Below are 22,002 nucleotides of genomic sequence, written 5' to 3'. Positions count from 1 at the left end.
ATTTTGAAGGAAACATTTCTCTGCAATTTTCAATAGTCTCGAAAATATTCCGTTTTTCAATTTTAACTCTGCAAGTATTTTTTAATTGCGACTTGTAATACTATTAATATAAGTTCGTTATTAAATCTGAAATTGTAATTTTGAAACATATTATAAACGTTGTATATTAGAGTCCATTGTAATTAAAGTTGGCCAAAAAATCTTTATTGGTCGCTCTGAAATACTTTTTTGTGATCGAAATCAATAATATTTCGCGAAAAGTAACTTTGGAGCAAAACATCTAATGAAATAAATTATTTGTGTCGCGGGTTGCCTAAGTAATCATATACTCTATGGCGAATGACTGCTTAAGAAGTCAAGAAATTTTTTTTAAGAAAAATATTTTTTTTTCTGCAGAAATATGATATAATAATTGTAAGGTAGTAAGTCTTATAAACATGAAATTAACGAAATAATAGATTCGCCATTGAACATGAACTCCAAATTTACACCCACACTGAAAGTGTTAAATAAATATTTTTTTTTCAAAGAAAGAGAACCACAGCATATAGTTGCCATTTTATAGTGGCCAGGTAACAATACATAAATTAGAGGACAAAGAGGCAATATAACAAGTAGAAAACAATAGATATATTTACAAAAACAAAAGGACAACAAGAATCTGCTGGTACAGCCTACTTCGGTGGCAGATAGGATAGGGAAAGGATTATGAAGGATTTCAATGGAAGTGCAAAGGGGTCGATGTGTTGAGGGATAGAGTTCAACACAGAAGTATTGCAATAGAAAAATGAAAGTTTAGTAACGTTTGCAATTCAGAGTGATATGTTATCCATAAACAAACTCTTCCAATCCCATTGCTTCATGATCTTGACCAATTCACCCTGGTCATTTCTTATGTGCCCCACAATTTACCTTCATATATTATTCATTTATATACCTCCCCATTTCTTGCTTCATCCATTCATTTTATCTTCATCTTCTTCATCCAGCACCATGTCTCAAAGGCAAGTCTGAAATCATTGGTATTAAAATAAATTAAATTTAAAAGTCATTATTACATAATTCCTACCCTTCAAATCAAATAAAATCCTATGAGTACTTGGTGGCCCAGGGAAATAGGAATTAGCCCCATTCCCAGATTATATGGTATCAAATGCCTGTTGCATAGTCCAGGGCCAGAACCAGGAGTTTTGTCAGGGAGTGAAAAGACCATTTTGCCACTACCTTCCCCTGATCCCCTCACGCTCCCTCCCTCCACCACTAAAATTAAATGCATTGGTAAGCTATTTTTTTGAAATGCGGTGGTTTAAATTACACATCCTATTGTCGTGTCCTCTCGTGGACAGCTGGACAAGGGGCGACTCAGACTTTAGATCTAGACTGACACTGAGGGATGCGAAGATGGTCCTCTCAGAGGGACAGTACCAGTGAGAAATGAAAGATACGGAGTTTAAGACAAAGAGTGTATCTTGAGGCAGTTGTTGTTGAACAAGAGTGATCTCCTCCCTTGGATACTGCGGGTCAATCGTAGAGCTTCCCTTCCACGGCCCTGTGGGCGCCTGCTACCCGGGCACCGACTCCTGATGAAATGACTTAAATTAAATGTAAGTTACACTGTCATGCCTTTTATCTTTAGTAATATACTTGAAAATTTTTTGCATCACTTTCGTTAAGAGTTATAGTGTGCGTAGCGGGTGCCCGAAGGTCCGTGGAAGGGAAGCTCTACGATTGACCCTGGGAAACCAAGGGAGGAGATCACTTTCGCCCAAGAATCAACAGAATCAAATGCACTCCTTGCAGCAAACTCGGTATCTTTCATTTCTCACTGATACCGTCCATCCGAGAGGACCACCTTCGCAGTTTGGAATCCCTCAGCGTCAGTCAAGATCCCTAGTCTGAGACGCCCCTTGTCAAGATGTCCACGAGAGCGCACGACAGTATGATAATGATTACACACCATATGCTCACTATTAACAAGTTTTATTAATATTTTTGTTTAATAATTTATGAATTAATAATTGTTGTTAAATAATTAATTATAAAAATTAAATAACTTTTTTAAATAAACTTTTCAAATTTTGCCGCCCCCTGAAATCTGCCGCCCAGGGCACATGCCCCCTCTGCCTCACCCTAGTTCTGGGCCTGACTTAGTCTGGGTTGACCTCTCCTCTCAATGATCCTAACCAACCATCTGGATGGAACACTGAGTGAGTGAGTGATCCTTCAACTGTCTGACCATTTCCTTAGACATCCTTTTCATCCGAATCACTAGACAGTCAGGAGAGCAAGACAATTTCACAAGTATGCTCTTGCACCTGTTGTGATAGTGTGTGTAATTGAGTTTCTGGAACACTCTGGAACACAACCTTTTTGTCCTTAGGAGATGAAAAAAGATTCAATTAATTACTCACTTGAACTTATCTAATCTCCTCACCATTTTGTCTCAACTCTTTTACACAACCTCAAAGATGCTATCTTCCTGGGAGCGTTTACTCCCCACTGAGAAGGCAATACCATTCTATATCTCTCATAATACCTCATAGTATCCATCTTTCTGAGAATTTTTCATATAAATAAGATCAGTGATGGATCCAGGAAGAGACTAGGGGGACTATGAGCTCCCCCCTTGGATATCCCATTTACACGAGATAAAATGGTAATTTTGTTTGGACCCCCTCTACTGCCTTTACGGGATCTGGCACTGAGTTAGATGGTGGTACAATTTAGTACCTTTCACTTTACTTGGTACTAACCATCTTTCAGAGAATTTACTGTGAACTAAAAACTCTGAGAAAGATAGCCTCAAAGAGGTTTTGTGGAATAGTTGTTGAAACTATAAATTGTATGTTGTCTTCACCACTGCAACCAATTTTTCAGCATTTTATTTTTTAAACCAAGTTACCGAAATTGAAAAATTTCATCACACACTGCAGAAATCTCTGTTCTCACTTTATATGGCAGTGTATGAAATTATTTTCACTGGTAGGTAACTCTGGCCAAGATTTCTTCCAAAGAAAAAAGAGGAAAGTTTAATAAGATGATTTTTTGTGCTGGAAGGTAACATCCATGAAAGGTTCACTCTCTGTATGCAAAAAAATACCTTTATTAGAGAGGTTGGGTAGGGGAAGTCTGAGGCTTTTAATTGGATGACTACTATGCAACCAAATCATGTACATATGTATGAACATCTTTTCTGTCTACAAAAACTATAATGTTATGATCTCATCATGCTCTTTGAAGCCAACTTTAACACACTCAATGCTGAGAAAATTTATCATAACACACCGCCACGCGGAAAAAATATTTTGCAATAATAGCAGATATTATGTCTTCCTTAACCCTTTCGCGCCGAATGCCTCACCTGTGCGGCGAGGATTTTCTTCCCTAAACAACGAATGCCACACCAGTGCGTCCAGAATGTTCTTACCCTAACCAACGCCTGTGCGGCACAGGCCGAAAAAAGTGACCGTCGCGGACACAATAGACCCATGGACGCGGTCGCCCCTCACGATCTGCATTAGCGCGAGCCCAGTCCCATCTGCGGCCGCTCAGGTCGACCCTTTACTATCCTCTCCACGTGGTCAACTATTGTTATTTGCAGTGTGTTTTCCAAAAAAATATTTGTTGCTTACTTTTGAAATTCAATGTTAGAAATGTATTCATCTTTTGTTGCTGACCAGATGGAAATTTCAAACAAAATTCTAGTGTTAATCTCAACGGAGTTATAGAACAACTAGTAAATACATTAAATCCGTCTAAATCAACGTTAGAACTTCGTTTAAAATTTCTGCACGCTCAGAAAAAAACACAAAATTCATTTTGAATGTAAAAAAATCGGTGCGAGCAACAAATATTTTCATATATTTTGCATTAACATTTTAGCCAGTTGACCGCGAACTCGTGCTAGGAAGGGGCTTTTAATCCTTCTAGGGTCTGGGACAGAGGCTGAGGAAAGGGATCCGTGCCCTCTGAGTTGGGTCCAAAAATAGTTAGGGAGTTAACCACTGACTTCAGTTGACGCGAAAACGCTTCGTTCAAGGGAGTAAAGAAAACTTTCAAGAGACTCGTATTGAGGAAGAATTTCCCTGAACCAAGGTCCGGCGCGAAAGGGTTAATTGTATACAATCATGCATAGTTCAAAATTATTCAAATTTGCACTATTAATAAAGAAAATATTAAATATTATAATAAATATATTATAATAAAAAGAAGGCAAAAAATCTGCTGCAAGCAAACGACTTGTATCCAGTCACAGGAGAAGACACACTGAGACGCTGGGCACAATGACAGGGTCTAGTAGAAGACGTGGAGGCAGATGGCGGGCCGAGAAACCTAAGGGGACCGATGCCTTGTATTCAAGGCATCCGCGTCCCAGGCTAGCACGGGATGCCTTGAATTCAAGGCATCCGCATTGAGTGTGTTAACACAGAACCCTCTTAGCCTAAATTCTTCATTAAAAATTTTGCAGTTGGTCATCATGGAGATTAAAAAACTTTTTGGACTATTTTGCCATGTTTATGTTTAATGATTCCCTGTGTTGCCAGATACCCTTGTAAAAGCGACAAGAATCAGTCAGGAAACGAAGGGGCCACCCAAATATTGATGTGGCAAAATAGCCCAAAAATTTTTTAATTGCTTTGTTAGCCTTGTTTTTGACTTGATTATGCATAGGTCGAATATGTAATTCAATTCAAAATGTAAAAATTTATAATTTTTTATGGATTAAAAAAGTGGTATTCATCAGTAGCCTAGCCAGGATTTTGAAATCTGGGGGTTTAACAAAGATTTCGGGCCCCTTCCAAGATGTATGGAAAACACCCCAGGGCAAAGGGGCATTATAACCCAGAAAACCCCCTCTTTTCCCGAAAAAAATTAATCAAAATGGAGTTTTAATTACATTGAGTCATCTGAGAAATGTTATTCAGAGGAATAACATGTTTCTCACTAAAAAAAACTTGCATCATAACATTGAAATATTGATCAAATGAGGATGAAGTCAAACAGAGAAGAAATCTTGTGAAATCTCGTGAAAGAATTGTCTTGGACTTAAATTCTACTAAATGCCTGTGAGAAAGCCTTTAAAATGGCCTCAACTTTACCTGGTAGTGAGTCCCTCAGAACTTTTGTGGTAGCCAACATACTCAAGGCTGGGGATGCCGAAAGCACATTTCTTGAGCCGAAGATGAAGACCTGCAGCATCAATTCTGGGAAGGACCTTCTTCACATGGATCCATAAGGTATCCATTTTTGGAGCTTGGACCAAGATGTCATCTAAGTAGGCTAGGACTCCTTCAAGCCCACTCAAGATGGTTTCCATCGTCCTTTGAAATATTTCATGTGTTGCACTCAGACCCTGACTGAGCCTGTGGACCTTGACCCTTTCACTGCCAGCCCATTTCAGGTGGGATGTACGAAGACTGACAAGGCTATTTTCCGGAATTAGCAACATTTGAGATTTAAAAATTTTTCAGCTACTTAATTTTATTTCATACGTCTAAATATTTTTCCCAATTCTTAAGATATATTTACATCTTATAACCATAGGTCGATTATGGGGGTTTACATAAATCATAGCCGTTGAAAAGGTCACAATCACGAAAAAAAGTGAAATAATTGGGGCCGATAAATCGGCCCCTGGCAGTTTTCGCTTAACCAGCGAGGGCCGATATATCAGCCCGGTGGCAGTAAAAGGGTTAAATAATCCCTTGTTGGTGTCAATATTTCTGTAGTCTCTGTAGTAGTTAGTCTCTGAATCAACAGATATCCGTAGAAAAGCCATGGATAAATCCAACTGGTCAAAAAACCGTCCACCAGCTAGTTTAGCAAGGACTTCATCAATTGTAGGCAATGGGTAAATGTCCCTCAGATAGTTTGGGTTTACTGTAGCTGAAGAATCCCCACATATTCTTATGGATCCATCCCTCTTTTGGGCACAAACAATTGAACAATTGGGGTTGCCCATTTGGAGACATTCACAGTGCACACATTTAAAATGCCATCAGTCATCGTCTGCCACTAACTTTTGGGAAGATTTGTAGTGTATTTACCTATCCCTATACATACTTCAATGAAATTAGAAACCTCTGCAGGCCATGGAGATTGAGAGGAAAATTGATTATCCTTCAACATTGATGCCCAAGGGTTTGAATCATGAGCGACCTTATAAAGGGGGACCAGCAGTTGAGGCAAACAGCAATAAATTCTCACATTTACCTTGACAACGAGCTTTGGTGATGCACAGGATTATGATATACAAAGCTGAACAGGCAAATAGTAGTGCAAGAGCACACGAGTTATAAAAGCAACACCAAACATGGAAAAGTAATGAAATACAATTTAAAAAATGCACACACACGTCTACATAGCCATGATGCTTTAACCACATGGGACAATAGGTTCACAACTTAAAATCACTTACATTAAGTACTTTTTCCCGATCTAGAAAATCCCATCCTTGTCACCACTTTTATGTCAGGTTTGCCACAGGTAAATGGATAACAGCAGAAGAAGGAAAGCTGATGGCTAAATTTTACCTAGATACATATGCAAGAGCACATATCTCATCGCATCCATTGCACATCCGCTTTAACGTCCAAGTCCCCAAGGCTTTGCACATCACTTCCTGTCAGCTCAGAAATAAAACACTTCCTAATACTAGCTCAAACAACTGTGCACCACAAAAAATGCACCTTGATGAATCATGCAAACATAAATACGTATACACCAAACATACCTTCCTGATGATTTAGTTCCATAATTCAGAGATAATGTTCTAGTAATATGACATTCATCACTTTGATGAACTGTTCATTTTACAGTCCTAGGGATATAAGTATGTAATTATTTGTTAATGTTATGCTCAATGTAATTAGCTAATTATAGCCAAATAGTCCAAAGAAATGAGTTTTGGTGTAAGTGAACATCTCTGCTTAGAATTTTTATCAACAGTAAGTACTTAGTTAATTCTTATTAAATTAGTGCTAAGTAAATCAGAAGTAATGTTGATTTTCAAGAACACTCCTTAGCTTAAGTCGGTATTTATGATGATTAGATGTAAATATTTTGATTCCTTCTGTACTTGAAAATGGTTTTTAATGAATTATACGTCCTATGTTATCAAAATTTCATATATTTTTATTTGTCCACTTCCAAGTTTTCAATAATTCTATGCAAAGCAGGTTACGGATTCGGCCACGTGTCCTTCGAGATGTGAGCATCAGAGATCTCTCTACGGTGGCCCTTGGGAAGAGAGTGGCTGTTCCTTTTGGCATTGCTCCTACTGCTATGCACTGCATGGCTCACCCAGATGGGGAAGTGGCATCAGCGAGGGGTAAGTACATATTGCACAGCCTCTTGAATATAGAAGCGGAGTGTGAACGATTAAGGATGTGCCATGTATCATATTGTTCCTTTTTCATATTCAGGCATAGGAACAGTAGTACATATCACGGCGGTACGTATCACATTTTTATAGATTTTTCCTCCCTTCCTTCGATGATTTTTGAGCACCAGCCCTGTTTGCCTTTCTTTATATAGTACCCTCTGCTTTGTGTGCTATGGTATTTGGAGGAGGTGACCGACAGCTGAGGTTATTTGCACCACGAGGGAAGGGTGGAGAGAAACTCAGTGTCGGAATTAGCCTGTTCTTAACAAAATGCACCTAGGAAACAACAGCCTGAAGTCCCATCCGACAGATGTAGTACTATACTTGAAGTACCCTTCACTAAGCACTCAAGTGGGGATCAGGCAGCCTCTAAAGAAACTCTGCCACCACTAGGATTTGAACCGAAACAACCTTGGTTGGAAGCCAACACTCTATCCACAACACCCACACCCCAAAATCTCTGTTATATAAAGAATTGAATAATTCAAAGTAAAAAGAGGAGGGCCTCACATTCGTTTTTATTGCTGATTGTTTCTGAGTTGAACAAGTTAGCATCAAGAAATGAATTCACTTGGTTTAGGAAGAAAATGAGAGTCATGAATTCAAATAGGATAAGTTCTTCACTTACTAACCTTGCAACCCTTAAATAGGCATATGATCTTTACTCATTGGAGGATAGGGAGTCATTTCCTTTCCTGTAGACCACCTTCCACAATGATGATTTTTGTTCGAGGGTATCTAAAGGATTCCACTCTCTTCTCCCAAGCAGACAAGTTAACAACTGATGCTAAATGGTATATGCAGGAAAAATATAAAACTCATCAGGCAAGTGGTTACCTCGGCAAATAATTCACAAATTTTGTCTAAATGTTTTGGTCATACTAACACTAATCTGCTGTAAGTGCTCAAAATTAATTTTATTTTTACTCATTTTGGATAAAAAGTATAGCACACCTTACAAAAATGATTCAAGCAAAAATTAGCTATGCTGGTACATATGTATTAGTAATTTTCCTCATCTTAGAACTGGCTTCATTCTGTGAATGTCATCATCATCTGGTGTTCTGCCTGTTGGCAGGTCTCTTGTACCAACGCTATCTCCATTCTTTCCTGTTTCTGGCCATTTCTTTTAAGTCTCTATATTTTCCCATCTTTAAATTGTCATTAACTTCAGCCTTCTCCTTCCCCTTCTTCTGATCCCTTCCATCATACCCTCCAAGGCTACCTTCAGAATGCCATTACCTCTCATCAAATGTCCCAGTCAATTACCCTTTCTTTTTATAGGCAGATTTAGGAGGGGCATGAGGGCACGTGCCCTCCCACCCAGATCTTGAAAAAAATAGGCAAGATTTTTAATACAGTTATCATTACGTTCGTTTAATTTTGTGTATTACCATAGAGTAAGTATATTCTTACTTATATATACTTAACCTATGGTATTGCGGAGCCTCAATCATTTAATTTAATATTAATAACTTTCATATAAAAATAAAGAGAATATTTTATACAGCAATAGTATTTTACAGTTGTATTTTGTTTTTAATCTGAAATATGAGAAGACCTATCATACCTTTGTGCTCCCCCACCCCCCAGAAAAAATTCCTGGATCGGCCCCTGCTTCCTTTCATTTCTTTTAGCCATCAATGTTCTTTCCTCATCTATCCTGTTCAACACTTGCTCATTCTTTACTTGATCCATCCAATGTACTCCCTCCATCTTCCTCCAAACCCACATCCAGTCCTCTGTTATCAAAGTTCCCAGCTAGCTGTCGGTTCTCACATTCTCTATTTCGCCTTCTTTTGTCTTCACTCTCATACCATCTACATTGTTCACTTTCATCACTTTAATATTCTTAACATTTATTTTCATTCCATATGTTTCCATTCCTTCCTCCAACCCTGTTATCAATATCTGCATCAACTCTGTGTCCTCCGCTAAAACCATCGCATGAATGACAACAAATATCAGGTTGATTACATTTTGTCATCAACAACCTATTTCCAAAAACAGGAGTGCCCTGAAGGTGATTTTCTTTGGCCAGTACTGAGTAAAAATTGATACAATTTTAACTTTATTCTATTTATACTAATTTTGTCCACTGATTAAAAAATGTACGAGTTGTGCAGCAAGCACTTCCATTTAACTAAACTTAAAATGTAGTCTACTTGTGAAGGAAGGATCATTCTTTCTATGATTCTCGCTTTAGTGATGAAATCACTTCTTTTCCAAATAACCTTTATTCCTGTTAGATTTTATTAAATGTGGATTACACAGTCTGCCTATGTGATACTTTTATTCATATGATAGATAGGTGTCTGAGATAGGCAGCACCACTTTCATAAATTTTATTTACACCTATATTTGTCATCATCTCAAATTTCAGTTGCTTGGTTTTATTTGATGATGATTTATTTGATAACGATGGCACCATATTTAAAGGTAAATAGTTAGCATTTCAGTTTAACTTAGATTTTAAATCCTGTTTCTGTTTTTTTTTTATTTTAAACAGCTGCTGAAAAAATTGGAGCTGTGTTTATCTTGAGCACCCTATCAACTAGGAGTTTGGAAGAAGTTGCAGAAGCTGCTCCAAAAGCAACCAAGTGGTTTCAGCTGTACATTTACAAAAACCGGTGTGTTCTACTTTTATAGAACCTCCCAGGGCCACAAAATATAGTCTTTTAATTTTCATTTCTCTCCTCCTGTATCCTTTTAATTATGTTCTCTGGTGTTTCCCTTGTTTTATGTGCCATGTCCATTCTGAATTGGTATTTATTCTTAAATTTTATTCTTCCTTTGTTTTTTTTATGACCATTATCATCCAATTATATTTTTAGACTAGCCTTATAAGTCTTCGTTAAAACTTTCGTGGGTGCTCGTCATTATGAATAAAAACTTTTTGGCTATGTCGCCACGTCAATTCTTGGGTGGCCCCAATGTTTCCCAACCAGCCTCCGCCACCCAAGAATTGACGTGGCCACATAGCCAAAAAGGTTTTATTCATAATAGCCTTATAAGTTCCAGCATTTTTGCTCTAACTTATCTTCTTCAAGTTGTCCCCCCTCATTATTATTTTGGGAGCAATTCCTTCAGGGACATATCCCTCTCTGGGTTATGCAATGGTATTCTGTTCTCACAAAATTGATTTGTATGACTGTACGATAAGAAGAACCATCATGGTTCATCACACAAATATATTTTAGAGCAGTCAAACAAATTTAGAGGTAACACAAAACTGTATGGCAGTCTCCCCCAACCTTAAGTTATGATGTGAAGAATAGCAATTTATGAGTTTAGTACAGCATCAGTGCATTTTAAATCTAGTGCTTGCATCTTGCTGAATAGCCGGCTAAATAACTACCTTGGTATTAATTTACAAATTTGGTTATACCCATTATAGAGCTGTCAATCTCCGGATTAGCGGTTGTTGTGTATCAAGTATTTTGTATCCTGTATTTTATGCTAACCCTCCACACATAACTGTGGTAGTGATTGCATAATATGTCAGGATGTAGTCATGAACGTTTTTGAAGTTTATGATCAGTTTTTTCAATCATATTATTATTTGCGTAATTAACACCATTAGCCAAACAGTCTATGGAGGGTATGTCAAGCCAGAAATTTTATGGAACAATTTTATAATATTTAACAAATTGAATATCTATTGATGAAATAATTTTCATGGAAGAAATTTACTTGGTTAATTAATCAGAAAAGTTATGTGGAAAAGTGCTGGTTAACACATGGGCGTACCCAGCGGAGGAAGGAGGGGGCAGCTGCCCCCACCCCTTAGAAGAAAGAGTAAATTTATTTCAAAGCGAAAATTTTTAACAAATTTTCTTAAAATCCAAGTAAAGTGATATTAGTATAAAACATGAAATCAAAATAAAATAAATTTTCCGCGCAAATAATTTTACAAACCAATAAATCGCTGTGATAATTTTCTTGAAAATTTGGTTTTATAACCTTTTCTGTGTTACGAGTTGAAAGACCACGGCTTGCCCCCCTCTAGTTTTGTTCCTGGGTATGACCTTGAGTTAACACATGATGACTTAGGGTTGAATATGCAGGAGTATTGGTCGTCCCCAGTTATTACTAAAAACACCATGATTACTCTTCCTATTGTGGCTGTGTAGGCTAATCAGCCCTAATTGATTGATGAGGCACATGGCACACATCCAACAAATGATCTCTCATTTGGAGTGAAGGCTATGATAGACTTTCATTTGATAGAAGGTTCTTGATCATGCTTCTATTGCAATTGGTACACCTGCATAGGTCAGTATTCAATATGACAATTTTACATATTTCGTCACAAGAGGTATTTTCAGATCGAAATAAAGACATTCTGAATATGCTGGAATACATGGGAAGGTTTTTGTGCCAAAAGTCCCACTCAAGTTGGTAATGCTTTCTTATTTGCTGAGAGGTAGAATAGTATTTTCTATGCTGTGACTGGAGGATACCCATCTTCTTTGTTTTCCATGATTTCTATCAGCGAAGGCACTTCTAGAAACTCTTCACCTGGATACCCAAATCTCTGTTAAAAAAATGTGGCACACTATATTAATTCTTCACACAGTGCTTCAACCTAAAAGTTAGTATAGACTGGTGGTGGTGAACCTTATCCCAGACTTAGCCACCAATGCATAATTATCATACATTCAGGGTATCTACATCTCTACATCTACAACTACATAATACCCCGCAAGCTGCCTGAAAAGGCATGTGGCAGGGGGTGTTAGGACACCATCCATTTACAAATAAAAAGGAAATGCTCTAAGGAAATTACGAGTAGCATTTATTAAAGTCCATTATGGTTTTGGGGAAAAACAAATTCCCATATCTATCCGTTTGGAAAAATATCTCTCTTAATTTATCCCGTCTGTCGGATCTGGAAATATAGTGGGGCTCTAATATTATGTTCTCTGTGACGCTCTTAAAGATATTCATTCTCAATTGTTCAAGCAATCTAGGCCTAGCCCGTAGCCTCCGAGTCTCCAGCGGCTCCCAGCCTAATTCGCTTAACATCTGGGTAACACTGTCTGTACGCCCGTAGCAGTTTTTGACGAAACACGCAGCCTTCCTTTGTATTTTATTCAGTTCGCGGATTAAGTCTTTCTGCACCGGATCCCATACACTCACTGCATATTCAAGGTGCAGTTGGACGAGTGTGAAATAGCACCTTTCTTTTACTTTCTCAACCGAAAACCTTCCCACAATAGGCTTGACGAAATTTCTTCAGGGCTATGCCACAAATATTCCTTGTATGTGTTAAGTGTAGGTAGGTAGGGTGGCCAGTCTCTTTCCCTTGGCCACTTCTTAATGTGAGGACTTTTGATTGGTGATGGTCGAAGGCATAGGCGCCGACTCCATGGGGCCTGAGGGGGCTCGAGCCCCCTCAATAATTCGTTTGGGGGGGCGGAGCCCCCCCAATAATTCAAGAAATTAATTAAGTTATATTATGCAGTGGCGCCGACTCCATGGGGCCTGAAGGGGCCCGGGCCCCCTCAAAAATTCGTCATGGGTGTGAGGAAATAATGTGTCCCCGGAGTGTTCAGATATCGAGATTCGAGTTATCAGTGTTCTAATGTTGATCATATGACTTCTAAAATGCTTAAAAAACTTAAAACTCACTACTTATAAAATTTCCCAGGGCAAGATCCCCGGTTAGGGCCCCCCCAATATTTTTTGTAAGTCGGCGCGCCTGGTCGAAGGCTTCACTTGGATTTGAGTTTGTGACCCTTCAATCAGTATCCCAGCACAGCACTCACTAAACCAATATGCTCCCTCATTGTATTTATACAATGGGGAAAAAAATATTCCTCAAAAATCCTTTAAAAAAACACTGAGGGATATTATAGCTGACATAAGTCATGGTGAGGTAGTGTTCCTGCCAACCAACTCCTAGGTCACAAGTTAACATCGTACTTTGATATATTATCCATGCCAAGACAATGAGTATGTGTGATTATTAATTGTAGATGTATTACAATTCCTACTTTAAAATGCTCGGCAGAAGCTATTTTTGGTGGTATTTCTCTGCAAAGAAAGTTAATATAATGAATTTATCTTTTTTTTTTTTTAACTTTTTGATGAGGAAGAGAAGAAAGTTGTGCTAATTTATGTGCCTCATTTTTAATTTTCTGCATTCTTTTGGCCTTTTTTTCTACATATTACAGGAATATCACTGAAGACCTAGTTCGGAGAGCTGAGCGTTTGGGCTACAAGGCATTGGTGTTGACAGTAGATGCTCCACTCTTTGGTATTAGATGGGCTGATGCTCGAAATAAATTCCATCTTCCTCCTCATTTGAAGTAAGATTTGCCTTTTTAGTTGAGTAGCTATTCTTTTATTATATGTAATAACTATAGCCATTCTCATCCTGATGTCCTTACTGATGTGTTTGATTATGCATTATGTTTTTCCTAATTACTTTCATTGCTCTTTTACTTTACTATCACTTTTATGTCAAGCCTCATATTCCCACCTCTCAAAGCTTTAAAATAAGCTTTTTTTTTCTTTTGATAAATCTATACAGTCTAAATATTTTCTAAACAGAACATATATCATAAAAATGAGAGGGGAATGAATTATAATAATCAGGGACTACGAATTAAAGCTAGGGGGGGTTTAGGCACAACTAATACTTAGGGATGTGGGGGTATTGCACACCCGCCAGGGTAATAGGGATTTGCAGGGGCCCTCCTCCAGAAAAATTTTAAGATTAATGGATCAAAACAGCGAGTTTTAAGGCTTCCTGAGGGATATTTGATTAATCCTAACATGGAAGGAGTTTATGAAATAGAATGCAGTTGCGGTATGTCATACATTGGACAGACCGGGAGAGCTGTGAAGTGCAAGATACAAGAACATAGAAGAGCGGTGAAAAATAAATAATTCAATCTGTCGGCTGTGGCTGAGCATATTCTGAGTGAACCTGGACACGACATCAACTTGGAAGAAACAAAAGTCATCACCAGAGAATCCCGATATTTTCTGAGAATCATCCGAGAGGCAATTGAAATATCTATACATCCTCATAATTTCAACCAAGAGGATAGCTACCAACTCCACAGTACGTGGAAGAGACTCTTCGCCCCATACCCCTATGCTATTGGCTGCAAGGCGACCAATCAGGGAGAACCTACACCACTGGGCTGCCTATATAAGGGCAGCCAAAACACAGCATAATCACTTCGACCTGAAGACGCCTGCTGGAATGCAGGAGAAACTGTTGTCCCCAACGCAACGACGATGCAGTGAAACCCGGAAAATGGAGCCTACATTACCAGCGCACCGCGGAAGCCTTCGCACCAACTATAGGGTCTCTGTTAACTCTTTGTTGTGTTGTATAGGTTACAATGTTTAGAATAGACATACCCAGTTAAATGCAGCTAACTTCTCATTTTGCAAAACGGTGACAGCTGCTAAATGAATAAAAATAGAAAATTTGCCCCTGTGAAGGAATGAAGTTGGGTGAGACCCACAGTTAGACTGTCACACTATATAAAAAATGTTTATGAGTTCTAACAATTGAGAGTTTATTGAGAGCAATTGAGAGAATTTGAATTAAGAAGTTAGTTTGTAATCTTAGGACTAACCAGAAAAACTGGTGATTGCATAAAAGTTTGGGTTTAATTTTTATTTAAAATTTTCACTCTCTTTTTAAGCTTTTCAGACCATCTGCATAGCAGATTTTCTAAGTACCTACTCAATAAACAAAATATCTTATAAGACTGATACCATTCATTTAATGGGAGATGGAAAGTTACCTATAAACTGCACAATGGCATGATTTCAGATTTGAACTTGGCATTACAGCGAAGTAACCAATATGCTACCACTGTACAGTTTTAGATAGCACTATCTGGTACTGTCGGTTCTTATTATGAATGGCTTTACATTCTGCTGGACATGGGCCCACACCCTAGAACTCTAAACATTTTTCTTGCATTCAAAGATCCACTTTTTTCTTCTGGCTGTTGGTGGTGTTTTGTTTGTGCTTATGCAATTTAGTAAGAGAATATATATGAACTTTCCTCTTCACACTCAATTGAATGCCCTTTGCACGGCAGAAGACCTTTCGTTAGTCAAAAGATGCTTATTTCCAAGAATCGTACACATATCGCTTTGAAAATTAAGAGGTCATCTTATCTCTTAAGCCAAATATATTATTTCCTCTAAAAAGAGTAAAAAAATTAGGACGATATTACTCTCTTGTATGCATCAAGATACTGCTATTGTTGGTGTCAATTCCACCATTTCTCACTATACTTTGCTGTCTTATTTTTTCAGGCTAGCTAACTTTACAGGACCTGCAGAGGCTGATGGAGTTAGGGAGAGAACAACCAAAGGATCACAGCTTCAAGCATATGTAACAGATTTATTCGACCAGACTCTAACATGGGATGCTCTTACTTGGCTTAAGAGGTAAAAAATGAATTAGTAAAAATTTAGCTTTGTCGTCATTGCCACAAATAAAACTAATTGTAATAATTGTAATCCTACAGTATCACCAAACTGCCAATAATTCTGAAGGGAATCCTAACGAAAGAAGATGTAGAGGAAGCTATTAATCACAATGTAGCTGGAGTAATGGTTTCTAACCATGGAGCAAGACAAGTTGATGGATTTCCAGCTACAGTAAGTGTTTACTTTGATAATTAATATTTATTCGATGGAAGTGAAAGCTGGGGTGCCAATATTTTTAATCTTTAGCTTCCAGGGATGAGAATTGAAAGGGGAAGCATAATTATTGTCATCATAATGAACTTATTTTCATTAAGAAATACTTCACTTATATTTAAAGTACTATTGAAGTTCTATGGTAACCAAGTTGTTTTACCAGCACCATCTATCTCCACCTCTTATGATTGATTCAAGTGATTTGACTTCATGCAAACTTTTGACCCCGACCTCAGAACCACAGTCATTTTTTGTACCCGTTCAAAAGCTGGAGTTGACTTTTTTCTTGGCTGCTTCCCTATCACACTATGTATCACTCATTTCATTCTCTGATCGCTGGCGTTGTTTCATCTTCCCGTTATAATGCTGTACATAATATGTATGAACTGGAGATTGGGTTGGCGTGGTGGCTAGATTGTTGGCATCCCATGGGCTCAGGCTCAAATCCCGGCATTGGCACAGTGGGGTAGCCAGGGGGGGTCCAGACCCCTCCAAAATATAAAAACACAATCATTTTCCTTCATGAAAGAAAACAAAATATGTATTGAAAAATCATGAATTTAAAAAAATATTTCTTTAAAAAATGAAGTTTGTTTGATTATGAAAAGTGTTAAAATTAGTTAAAAACCCATTACTAAGTACCCTGTTTTTCAAAAATCCCCCCCCCCCCTGGTTTTGGACTCCCCCCGAACGAAATTCCTGGCTACGCCACTGCATTGGCAGAGGTTTTTCAGAGACTGCCTGATTCCTGCTTGAATGTTGTGTGGAGCAGTGGTACGTAAAAGATAATGCCATCTTATGATATAAAAAAGTTACAATTGTGGTTTTGCAATGTTCGGCAATACAAGCGGACCCGCAAGGGGGGGCGCGTGCCCCCTGCGCCCCCCATCTGTATCCGCCACTGTGCGAGGGGGGTTTTGGGGGATAAAACCCCCCCCAGAGCTCAGAAAAATTTTTAAGTTAAATATATTTTACTTGATTGGATTAATATTGCTTATAGGATAGTGTGAGAATTAACAAAATATCCCTCAGAAGACTGTAAAACTCAACATTTTGAACCATTTATCTTAAATTTTTTCCTGGGCCCCCGCACCTCCTGCTTACCCTGGAGGGTATACCACACCCCCAGATCCCCCAGTTGCACCTGAAACCCCCCCTAGCCTTAATTCCTAGCTGCACCCCTGGTGTGGAGGACATTTCAAGTGCAACACTCCATCTGTTGGATGGGACTTTATGCCATGGTCCCCATGGGACCTTTCGTTAAGAGGAGGCCGATGCCGACATGGGTTTCTAACCACCCTTCCTTCCATACCATTATAGTGCCATACCATACCCCTCATGGCACAAATGACCTTTGCTGGTTGCCTCCCTCAAATACCACATCATGTATAGATTTCCATCTCACACCCAGTCAAGCACATTTTGCTTAGCACAAGAGCGTGCATAGGCTTAAAGACATGTACTCATTTTCAGCATTCATGCATCTGTGATCTTAGCATGAAGGGGCCTTATGTGTTTCAATCCAAATGCATCATTTCCTCTAAATGAGTGAAGAGGACATTTCTCCCTACTCTCATTTAAGGAACAGCTTCTGATTTTAGCCAACAGTGATCTGATTACTGTCCCTTGGTACCTTGATTAGGCCACAGATGTAATGTGTGTACCGGACTGATGAGAAATATGCGATTGGGAAAATTATTCATCTTGCAGATTGAAGCTCTTCCTGAAATAGTCAAAGCTGTTTGTGGCCGCTGTGAAGTCTTTATGGATGGTGGTGTCACTCAAGGCACAGATGTATTCAAGGCTCTTGCACTGGGGGCCAAAATGGTGAGATATTATTAATGCTTATTTAGTAGCTTAGAGACAAAAAGGTTCAAGAAAAGTTGTTCGGGAGCTTTCATTTATATTATCATAACATTTAGATCTAATGAACTGGTGTTCAAAAAGAATTTAAAAAATATTGTTACTTTTCTGAACTAAAATGATGATTAAAAATATCCTCCTTGACCTGTTTAGCTGATGATAAAAATATTCAGCAAGCTTTCATTTATCATATATGCTGCTTGATATTTTTTTCATAGCTAAGATGATTGATACTTACAAATATTTTAATTCTCATTAAGTTTTTCTCAAGTTAGTTACATATTAAACTCAACCTACTCCCAATAATAGCATGGTACTAATGTAGAATAATTATAGATACTAGTTCCATGTAACCAATTGAATACCATATTTACCAGTAGCCTGAATTAAACTCTAGAGATGAGGTTTCTTAAAATGCTATCATGCTTTGTCCTCCTGTCCTATGCTATCTGTGAATGCTCCATTATTCAATACTTTCTTCAGGTATTCATAGGGAGGCCAGTGCTTTGGGGGTTGGCATATGATGGAGAAGAAGGAGCCAAAACTGTACTTGAAATCATAAGACATGAATTTGACTTCACATTGGCCTTAACAGGTAAATAATAATAGAATCACCAAAGCTCCTAAACTAAACTCCATCAGCCCAAGCTCAGGATCCTTCTAGTGTTATAATTACCAACTTAGTTTTTAACATTTAGTTTATTTCCCTGTTATTCTGATTTCTTCAAATGAGTTCAACATTTTTCTTCAATTCACTATCAATAGCTTGCTTGATATCTGTAAAAAGTATATCTTCAATCCTGAATTCATTGTATTTCTCTAATCATTGTTTCATTGTCAGTACCACAATTTGATCATTTCTTTCTAGGGATGGATCAGTTACTATTTTTTACGACTCCCAGTCCTGGTTCTTAATTTAACACTTACCGTATAAGCGCGTGTAAGAGGCGCACCTTTTTTCCCCAGACATTGCAGCCGAAAATAGGGGTGCGCCTCTTACACAAACTTCTTATCTTCCCCCCTCCCCTTCCCCGGTCGCAATTCCAAGGGGAACTGAGTGGCCTTGGTTTTCAGCGTGAGTCAGTCATCTGAAACCCTGGGTCAAAATCAAGCGGCAGGCAGGGGAGTTTTTCCCTTAATGACGTATTTTTAAAATGCTCCTGTTTGAATTTTTTTGCAAGCATCGCGCCGTCACGTCGGTATGAATCGGGATCGGGAGGGTCGGTATTGAAAAGATCGCGCAGGGTGATTCACTACGGAGCGACCGCTAAATTTATTGCCACGAGTTGGCATCCCGCGGCATTTATACTGCATATAGTAATATTGGTGTCAAAACCTGCGGTTTAAAAAGTTCGAACGAGTGTGCTCATTGTTGGACTTAATGGTGGATAAAAGAAATCGGAAATGCTTATAAGTGAAGAGCGCCGAAGGAGAGGTCGAGGGGAAGGAGCGCGCTCCCTCCCCTCCGTATTTAAAGCTACGAGGCTATGAGCGAAGGAGCAAGGGAAGAACACGTCCGATCTTGCATGTGACGTCGTTGCCTTAAAAGCGAAGGGGCGAAGGCGCAGCAATGTGATATACGCAGTTTGCGTTGCCTGAAGTTTCCAGTCCGTCTCGTCTTGTCTGAATGCGCTAATGCTACGCTTGTTTCTTCCGAAATTGTGCTGTTTGGACTATGTTGAATATTAGTAGCCTTGTTTTAGCTATAGATCTTTGTGTCAATCAATTATTGCTCAAAAACTTAAATGCTGTCAGATATGCGTCGCGTTAGGTCTAATTCTTTTTAGAAGCTCTTGCGTGTCATACAATTGCTGAAAGATATCGAGATATCTTCGAGCTCAGAAGGTGACTTACCTAGCATTTGACCCCCAGAAACTCGGAGAATTGAACCTGGTAGACCGAAAAAGGTCAGTTGGTGAAATGGGGTAGGGATGAAACACGTTTTCATTGTTCCACTGTAACTTGATATTTTCCTGTGGAGTCTCGGAAAGGAAAAAAACGTAGAGGCATTGGCTGATGGAGAGCCGAGTGTAGTTTCGTTAGGCCCCTTCCACACGCACCGATTTTGGACGGCCGGTAAAATATATATTTTATATATTTCGCCGATATTTTACCGGCGAAGCGAAGCTTGCACACACGCCGGATTTTTACCGGTCAAACGATAAGTTGCTATGTTCTTTAGCCGGCGCAGGCGATCCACAATGACAATGGCCGGCAGCTAAGCGGCATTTTGCCGGTGCCGGCGTGTGGTCGGTACGTGTGCAAGCTCCAATGCTCTCCCATTGTTCACTATTGGAATATGGACGGCCGATATTTTACCGGCCGTCCAAAATCGGTGTGTGTGCAAGGGGCCTTAAATCTACGACGTGGTTATTATCCTACGGCGCTGAGATTGCCCCGATTGTTGTCCAAGCTCTTGGGAAGGTTCATGCTATGTGCCTGTCGTGTTTTGCCTTAAAATTTTCCGCGGTTGCAATTCTATTGCAAAACTCCTGCGAGAGCTTTTAAACAAAATTGTTCGTGAGTAGGACAAGCAACGTAGAGCGATGGCGTATGCGAAGAGAGGAACGGAACTCTTTCTACTCCATCTTATGCCGCCGCAGTTATAAAAATTTCCACTTTCAAATAGTACTGAAAGAGGACATTTCGATAGCTGTGGAAATTCCTGGCATACGCCTGCAACACCGCACTATAGGATAAAAAAAATGTCGCAAAATTTTTTTCTTTATAGCTTCGATCCTCAAAATAGGGGTGCGCCTCTTACACAAGCTTATACGGTATATAAGCTGTTAAAGACATTCTGTTGCCTGAATGTTAAGTTCATCAATGATAATCAATTTAATTAAATAAATAATCTAAATAGAAAAATAATCTTTGAAAATACATTGGTTCTCCATTCCCATTCCTTCTTTAGTTTACTTCTTTAGCTGTTTAATACACTAAATTAACAATTGCTATGATCAACTCATTTGGCCGGATGGTAATCATGTCTACGATAGCATTATAAGTATTCATTCAGGCAAACTAATCATCTTTGTCAATTTAACACATTAATGTACCAAAAAACGAAACAGGAACCAAGAACCACTGCTAGCACACAAACTTGTTTTCATGCCATCCATTTAGAATTAATTAACCCTTTCGAGATGGCGGAGTTTTCGTCTTAGCATGACTGCTATACTGAGCCCCAAGAGACTCTTCTTTCTCGTGGTACGGAGCATTTTTGGAGGGCATTCGTTAAGAAGGGTCTCGCTGAACCTTTTTCGACCCCTCCACGCAGGGACTTCGCATTATCTCGGACTCCGAGAGTAGTTGTGCTCCCTCCTTTCCGGGTTTACGACCATACCTGCGGTATTGGTTCGCGGTCAACTTATGTACTGCTTATATGTATTTAGCAAATGGATAATTGTTGCTTGCACGTAAATTACAGACTTTGAATTGAATTCCTCATTTTAATCTGAGTATTGTCAAATTTTAAACGAAGTTCTAAGGCCATTATTAACGCATTTAACGCAGCAACAATTCCCATGTTGATGTTTATACCTAACGCGAGATATAAGTTAATATTTGTCGTAGAATTTCGTTTAAAAATTGTAAACGATGCTCAAAATACAAATAATTCAATTCTTAGTATATATTTCTTGAGAAATGAACAAATATTTATTTCGAAAATTGACTGTATAAACAATTGAATGACCGCTGTCCCGTTCCGCTGAGAGGGGTTCTAAAAGACGAAGGGTCCGGGTACCTGCTCCCGGATTCCGAGGGTTAATCCTAAACTCTGAAGCGCTGGGTCCCGAGACAAAGACGCAGTGGCGGATACAGAAAAAACTCAAGGGGGGGCGCAACATATCTTGAGTTGTCTTTACTTTTATCGTAATAAAAGATGATCAAGTCACAGGCAAAGTATATGAAAATTTTATTTAAAGTGATTATAAACATGTAAAAGACAATGCCATCTTATGATATAAAAAATTTACAATTGTAGTTTTGCAATGTTCGGCAATACGGGCGGACCCGCAAGGGGGGGGCGCGCGCCCCCTGCGCCCCCCATCTGTATCCCCCACTGC

The 22,002-nt window shown here is 38.9% G+C and overlaps 1 protein-coding gene across 1 annotated transcript in view; it reads left to right on the top strand.

Moving 5' to 3' along the window:
* The window catches only part of LOC124160468 (hydroxyacid oxidase 1), a 30,233-nt gene that overhangs the window by 6,564 nt on the left and 1,667 nt on the right, over positions 1-22,002 (top strand). Inside the window, exons 2-8 of the mRNA XM_046536321.1 lie at positions 7,179-7,330; positions 9,894-10,014; positions 13,564-13,698; positions 15,680-15,814; positions 15,895-16,027; positions 17,780-17,896; positions 18,416-18,527. Coding sequence (XP_046392277.1) covers positions 7,179-7,330; positions 9,894-10,014; positions 13,564-13,698; positions 15,680-15,814; positions 15,895-16,027; positions 17,780-17,896; positions 18,416-18,527 — 905 coding nt within the window. The remainder of the gene's footprint in view (positions 1-7,178; positions 7,331-9,893; positions 10,015-13,563; positions 13,699-15,679; positions 15,815-15,894; positions 16,028-17,779; positions 17,897-18,415; positions 18,528-22,002) is intronic.

The sequence above is a fragment of the Ischnura elegans genome, chromosome 6 (assembly GCF_921293095.1).
Source record: "Ischnura elegans chromosome 6, ioIscEleg1.1, whole genome shotgun sequence".
In the NCBI taxonomy this organism is placed as follows: Eukaryota; Metazoa; Arthropoda; class Insecta; order Odonata; family Coenagrionidae; genus Ischnura; species Ischnura elegans.
Note: the sequence above shows the minus strand (reverse complement) of the source record. Positions and strands in the feature narration are given on the sequence as shown.